Raw genomic sequence first — 7,530 nt, forward strand, 5'->3', positions numbered from 1 at the left:
GTAAGTCATGGAATTGTTTACTGCAACACTTACGAAACATAGACTCTCATCGACAATGTTGACAGTAATACACAATTTATAAAACCCCTTCCTCCCTCTCCAAAGTCATATTCTAAACATTAAGAGCTGCTCTTTTCCATGTAAAAGCATTTGCTTAAATTGGGTCATTGCAGTAACAGAATTAAAGAGTCCTCTCAGAGCCTTGAAGTTGGTTTCCATCATAGTCGTCCAATATTCTTGTGTCTGTGTGAACATGCATAGGTATCACATGGTTACTTGGGACCAAATCATTCTTTCTAGTCTCCCTTTCGACAATCGAATGCAAACATTGTAGGCATGGAAGGACCAAGTTTCCACGCACTGTGCATGGACATCCTGGAGCATATCACACTGAACAAGATAACTCAGCCTGGCACGTAACAGAAGACCTTGTGGGCTCTGCAATCACCTAGAGAACTGGATCAAAGGAAACTGCACAGATGGATTATCGAGGAAGAAAGAAATCCTCTTGGGCATAATAAACAAGGACTACTCGTTCATTTTTTAATGTGGATCAGCACCAGCACAGTTGAGATTAATGACAACTCACTGTTGAGTGATGGTGATGTGACATATTTGCCTTCTGTGAAACAAGTCTGCTGTTTGGAAAGAACCCACCTGATGAACTCATTCATCTGCGCTGCAACCAAGAACTGCATAGAATCACTTTATTGCCAGAAAAATAGATGAATTAGCTCGATTAAAATATTGGCTGGAAACAGAGTGAGAATTTGCCCATTCCAATAGCAGAAAGCACGTCTTGTTCTCTGTCATTAGTTGTTTAAATGCTATTTGTTGCCAAATCTGTGATGCGTACACACAATCAATCCTCCTTTTAGTTCTTCCTTCCCATCCCTCCACCCACCCCAGACCATTACATGGACCCTTATCCCCGTGCCCCCCTTTATCCCCCCAACCCTGCCACCGTCTTTCCCGGGAAGATGAGAAAGACTTGAAATGTATGAGTCATCCTGGAGCTACTGAAAACTTAGTGGGTAACTGAGGTAAGCTGTCTACACTTGAGCGATAAAAATCTTCAAGACTGCTTCATGTTCACCGAGGACCTGAGCATCAGTATCCTGGAACTGTCCAAAATTCCAAAGAATTACATAGCATGAGCATCTGGCCTTAAATGTCACTGTGCTGTAGTGCACAGCGAGAAAGGTGCTTACGGAGTAGATCCTACTTTGAGCGAGGAGTTCCCTCAGGCAGCACTCACTGATTTTTGTTTGTGTTTATTGTCTGCAAGCACCGACTTGGCTGGCTACCTTAGACTGACTGTCAACTTTTTAATCATGAGACCTCCTTGCGGGATAAGTAACCCCACACTTGTCAGAAGCCCTTCTCCAGATGGAGATATCACAGGAGAGTCTCAGAAAGGGGTGACGTCAAAGGAGAGCAATAACAAAAACCAAGGTCAGTTTGCATAGAGGGCAAATTAACCCAGCGTTTCTGTTTGCATTTAAGAGAGAGTCTGTGTATTTGCAAACGTGCCTTTGAGGGAACTCACCTTCTGTCTGTTCCTGGATATTTTGTATAGTGTGGAGACATCTGGGATGTGCCCTCTTAATGCTTTTTCCAAGTCCCCTTTGCTATTTTACTCCAAATTACCTAGCACTTCAAACGGGTCTGCATGTTTCCATATGTTTGGATGTGCACACAGGGGTCTTGAGAACAAAAACCTCAATCCCCCAGGGTCGTTTTGTCCTCCCTCTTTCACTGAGGGAGTGGAGTACTGAGGGCAGAGCAGACCAGTTGCCGGAGAGCTCATCAGGTATTCCTTAAAAGACGAATTAATTGCAAAGGAGGAACATTCCGTCCGAAATGTCCAAAACCTGCCCCCGACCCAGCTGAAACACTAAGCTTCCTTTAAGGTGAGGAGTCGCAGGCTGAGGCTGGCTGCCAGCCACAGGAAGTCATTCAGTTAGTCACACACTCCCTGTGGCTGTAAATCCACAGAGCTGTGAGCGGGAGGGCTACTTACTGAAATAAAAGCCCCTGTCTCCACACACGAACTGAAGAGCGTCCACCAGCTCAGCCCCGCAGAGTGTCTCCGGTCCAGCTGTGGCGGAGCTGGTGAAGGCGAGCAAGCACAGGGCCAGGTAGAAGAGATGAGAGGAGGACATGATGTGCCCCTTGACCTGCCGAGGAAACAGAAGAGGGTCAAGTTTCCTCCTGGGTCCTTGCACGCGGGGTGAGGGTACTTTGACTCCCAACATCCCATCACTGTTAGGAGTCAGAACCGCCCCGCACCGACGAAGGGCAGTCGCGTGCCTGAGAGACCACAGGGAGGCCTGGACTGAGCACATCTTGGCATCAAGCGACTGGTGTTCAATCCCCTTGCTGCCGTAGAACTTTGGAGAAGTCCTCCCTGAATCCTTTCTTTATAGGTTCCTACCTTTGGAATGATCAAAAAGTATAAATTGTACTCAGTCCAGATTTGGTGTCAAATATGTTTTATTAATTTAAATTCTCTAAAAGTTGGCCATCCACAGATGGCCTATGCATTCATCATTGACCAGAATATTAAATTAGCCAGACATCCTTCCCTAGCTACTGATTAAAGACAATTTACTGTGGCTAAAAAAGGACTTGTTGAAATACTATCTACTGTTATAGAATTTTTCTTTTTTCCACTTAACAAGAAAGCAAGACAGAGAAACAAATATTTCTTACCTGGGGGATATCAGAAGTTAACACAACCACAAGGGAAAGTAAAAACAAACAAACAAAAAAAAAAACAGAAACAGGAAAAATGTGAGGATTTAGGCATGAAGTTGGCTCATGGAAGTAGACCCCACTCTTTCTGTGTTCTATAGTTCTTTGTGTCAAGCTCAGTATCAAATCAACATCTGTGTAGAGAACCTTCCCCCAACAGGGCACTGGGCTCGAAATTTACAAGAGCTTTTTTTTTTTTTTGAGTCACAGGAATTCTGACTTCATCTCTTGGAGGGACCTATGTGACACTGTATCCATTTGAGAGCAAAGTACACCGAGGGACCCCTGCTGGGCTTGCCTTAGCCAGTGAAAGACTGCCAAGGGCAGCCTTGCCAGAGGCAGAATTCCTGTGGCTCACGTCTCCATCCTCACTGGAAGTAGCAGAAACCAGGCTCAGGTGATCATTAAGTTTTTCCATATTGCTACTTGTGCCACAGAGACGTGGTTTCTTCCAGGAAGGCTCCTAACGTGAGCAGCTCCCCCTTTCATAGACACATCGCCTTTCAGCAGCCTCGGAAGAGTCGCTCAGAAGAGGTGAAGTGAGGGACCCTACCAGAGGGTCATGGGGTTAGGCTGGCAGCTCTCGTGATAAAAAAGAGCCCTGTTTTGAACCTCCGGGTAGTGGCAGGTCCATTCGGCCCCATCACTTCTGGAGAAACAGACTCAGTCATTGATTTCCTGCCACTCTCTTGCTCTCCATGAACTCTGCACATCCCAGCTCTACAGCAGTGGCTGAGTGGGTCCCATCCTTTTAATTCATATTTCCACGTTTATACCCAGAGCTACAGCTCAGCAACTGGGGAAAAAGCCCCTAAACCCCCCAGCTCTTATTAAGCAATTGACCACCAAAAGCACCCTCTATTTGCAAATCATCATAAATAATGGACAAAAGTAGGAGAGGCGGTAAAACTGAACACAACTGAACCATTTCTTCCATTTTCTCAATAGAATCCTATTGGAGTCCTATGGAAATCTTCCCCCTCCACGAAGCCCAAACCACTGGGACCGCTAGAAACACAGCATCGTCCAATCCTCATTTTCCTTAGCTGTAAAATAACCGGTGGGGGGGTTCCCCTTCAATGTTTCCAGTGGAAACCTCAACAAAACCAACCCAATTGGACTTTATTGCCCCTTTCAAAAGAGCAACTTGTAATTGATCTTACAGAACCTACCCCACACCCTGGCAATGGGCCAGTTCTCCAATGTAGCCTGTGTTACTAATCTTATTTCCCCACGCCTCCCTTCTTTGTTGAATTTACGGTAATGTTCAAGGCCAAGCACCTGCAATTGTAGAACCCTTCAAGTTCTTCAGTTCTCAAGAAATGCAAGGGAAAAAGTACCCAACGTACAGCCTTCGTGAACTGAGAACATCATTAGATGTCAAAACTCTATTCTTAGCAGTTATTTCTGGTATAACACATTTAAGCCCAGCGATACATGTAAATCTCTAGCATTTAAGAATTTAAGATTTTTGTTACAGATTTCTCTCTCTCTCTCCCTCCCTCCCTCCCTCCCTCTCTGTTGCTGAGTTACACTGTCAGATAAATACCAGCACTTACAGTTCTAGGACAAGACAGAGCCTCTAGTGCCTTTTCCTTTAGTTCACAAAACAGTTCAGTATACCCACAGAGACCCAGAGAATTTATCACATTATGTTCCCCCAAAGAAAACAATAATGAACTTGTTTAGGAATTAAAAGTTTGAAACAAGTGGCTCCATATGTTCATCATTTCCTTGGCCTTTTGTTTTGCCAAACCCAAAAGAAACAAAGGGAGAGAAAGGAAAGATGTGATAGAGAGAAAGGAAGGAAGAACCAGAAAGAGGAGAGAAAAAGAGGGAACAAAATCAGAACACTCTTTCTCAAAAATCCTCTACAAATCCAAAATTTAAAAGACCTTTCTTTTTTACCTTAAATAAATGGAATACCAATTGATTCCAGATGTCTGGGCTACAATGAAAATGCCCAGCAAAATTTGAGGGCAATAGTCATAAGAAAATACTCACTGTAGGTGTAACCATTTTTGTTTGTTCCAGATCTTTTACAGCAGGTCAGGGTGGGAATTATGAGGCTGATGTGAATGGAAAACTGAGGACTTAAAAACATGTGCTGCTTTGTGGGTGGGGTTTGTGAAAGCATCTAGTTACATTTGGACACCCATGCAGGTATGCTGTGGGTCTGGGTAAACTGCCTTTTGTCCATTCAAACAATGAACAAATTGCACAGCTGGGATTTGAGTCAATCTCTTCCCTTCAATCAAGCCACCGATTTCCATTGTCTGTACGCCGATAGCAGCTCCCCCAAACAGTGACCCACGCTCCAGTCCTCTCCCTTCCCCTCTTCCTCTGACCCAAACACTTGGAAAATATCTTGAGACTCAGAGTACAATCAATCAGCCTGGGAGTTCTGCCTCTAGGCAGGACACCTTTACTCCCCGAATTACATTTGAAAGACCACTCACCTCCCTCAAAACCACTTCCTACTCAGAGTGCAGGAAAAAGTAACAACTCATTGCTAGCTCTGCTTCTGAAAAGCTCAGCAGACACAGCATGGAAAGTTTATTCGGAGACCGATTTCCAAACTTGTAATTAAGGCAGACATAACACTCCATTGCCTCTTTATGATCATCTGAGTCCGGAGGCAAATCCCTCAGCAGTCAGACCACACAGTAAATACGTATAGTGCCTTGAATTCTTTTAAAAGCAAGGTAGCCAGCCTGCGATTTGGCACCTCAAGGGCAGCAGAACCTCAGGTGCCTGACGGGGATGGACCCTTACCTCCTGAGCCACTTAGAAAAGTCCTGGTGGTGGAGTATTTAAAAGCAGCAAATGAATGTTGTACTAAGGGGCAGGGACATTTTATGAATTGAGACCTCAGGCAATTTCATCGGGGAACCAGTGACAGCGGCTTAAAAGTGCTTGCAAATTGGAAAAACACAAGTCTTGAAGGATATAATTTTGCTGAGAATGGAAACTTGAACTAGGGCCAGTGAATTGGAAACGAGAAGTCAGTCGGTGCATTGACAGTGGCAGCCGAATTCACCTAAAGAGACTTCACAGCACTGAGTGTGAAATCAGTTTTACAACACAAAGCCCCAAGTCCAAACTTTGCCTGTAAAGTCCCCTTTAAACCAGAAAACTTGGACAAGCAGTTGCTAGAAATTTTCTGCTTTCCACATACAGCATGCATTTGTTTAAATTACACAAATATGCAGGGTCAGCAAGAGTTGTCAAGTTCTTTTTCGGAAGAGCAAATTAAACTTCACTGTAACTTTGACTCCCTGGGCAGAAGTGCAGGGAGTTCCGGGACCTTAGCTCCAAAGATCATATTTAAAAGCTTTAATACCATTTAAAATGTAACTCTTTGTAGGTGGCATGCCTTGCAATAAAAGTGCTACCAAGTTACACACACACACACACACTGACATATATACACACACACACACTCACACGCACAAGAACAAGGTCTTAAAATTAAACATCTGCACCTGCAAAAAAAATGTTATTTCCAAAGTCCATATCCACACTCTATAGCCCTTAACCGTAGACAGGATTTAAAGGAATCTCCTGGACTGATACCACTGAAGCGCTGCCGAAGTGGAGGGTTTAGCCTAAGTACCTTGTAATAGTTTCTACTCATACATATTTCTGTGCAAAGGCATCCATCTCCCGGAGCTATTTTTTCAGAGCCTACAGAATTGCACATTCAGCAATTTATAAATATCTCCCAGTTCCGAAACAATGACAATTCTAAAGTGAATAACATTCCCAGGCAGAAGCAAACAGTACACAGTTTAAAGAAAATTCCCCAATGACTTCAAAGAGTAAGAAATATTTACCTTCAAGAAATCACAAAAGCAGCACTTAAATAATTGGGTTGGAAGACTGCTGATTTTTTCCATTGCTTCTGAAGTGCAAAGTCTGGAAATGAATTGGTTAGCAGGAATAATGAGGCAAAAAGAAATCCAGAGAGATGGGAGATGTTGAGAGCAATGTCACATTTCAATTTTGAGGACTTTATTCCATTGCGCAGGCTCTATCTGCTCTGAATTTAGCAGTGACAGTGAGATTTAGCAAACAGAAGAGGGATTTAGAGAAAATCCTCACATTTATCTACAAAACACAGACACTGTAGACAGGAAACAGCTGGGGGAACATTTGCCTTCTCTCTCTCTCCCTCTTCTGGCAAAGTTACCGCGTAAGGACTTTTTTGGGCACGGTGACAAATAACATCGTACCTTTGCATTGGAAAACTAGAGCACAGAGGCATTTCTTTTCCCTTAAAAGAATGTGTGTTAGTGACAGGGTGAGTAGATAGTAAAGATACTGACGCTGCCACAGAAAATGAAGATCCGTTTTCTGATTAACTTTCTCCCGGGCATGAAGACACACACATCTGTTAATGCACCTTATCGGTATTAAAGAAAGATGTGTGGGGGATGGGCAAGCAATTTTAAATGCTAGAGCAAACACAAATTTAAAAAAAAAAAAGAAGTGAAGACCACCTCAAGCAAAACCTACAATTTTAACCCTGAAGTGACTGGAGCAAACTAGATTGGAAAACAGTGCTGGGGTGACCCCCTTGTCCTACTTGCCAAACGAGGGGAATGATCTCATTTCCTAGAACCTAGAAAAGGGGCAGGCAGCCTTGCAGTTGGCTCCCTTAGGTCGACACTGTTTTCATGCTTTTTGCTCGCGACGGGGCGAAGATTTTGCTGAGCTGTAAAGCCAACTGAAAAAATAAAATCTTTTTCTTCCTTTCTCTAGTAGGCTGTC

At 43.7% G+C, this 7,530-nt stretch overlaps 1 protein-coding gene across 7 annotated transcripts in view; it reads right to left on the reverse strand.

Annotated features, from left to right (window-relative positions):
* The window catches only part of IGF1 (insulin like growth factor 1), a 73,333-nt gene extending 66,400 nt beyond the window's left edge, over positions 1-6,933 (reverse strand). For 2 of the 7 annotated variants that reach the window (XM_037068267.1, XM_037068266.1), the window contains exons 1-2: positions 4,762-4,868; positions 2,024-2,180 (exon numbers count right to left, since the gene is read on the reverse strand). In XM_037068267.1, the coding sequence (XP_036924162.1) occupies positions 2,024-2,180; positions 4,762-4,776 (172 nt within the window). In that variant the 5' untranslated portion in view covers positions 4,777-4,868. Of the gene's footprint in view, positions 1-2,023; positions 2,181-2,715; positions 2,839-4,761; positions 4,869-5,532; positions 5,600-6,593 lie in introns of those variants that run through there. The other 5 variants (XM_037068264.1, XM_037068265.1, XM_037068268.1 and 2 more) reach the window with 5 other exon arrangements.
* Positions 6,934-7,530: the final 597 nt, after the last annotated feature.

The sequence above is a fragment of the Sturnira hondurensis genome, unplaced genomic scaffold (genome assembly GCF_014824575.4).
Source record: "Sturnira hondurensis isolate 20B ecotype Veracruz unplaced genomic scaffold, ASM1482457v3 Scaffold0017436, whole genome shotgun sequence".
Lineage (NCBI taxonomy): Eukaryota > Metazoa > Chordata > Mammalia > Chiroptera > Phyllostomidae > Sturnira > Sturnira hondurensis.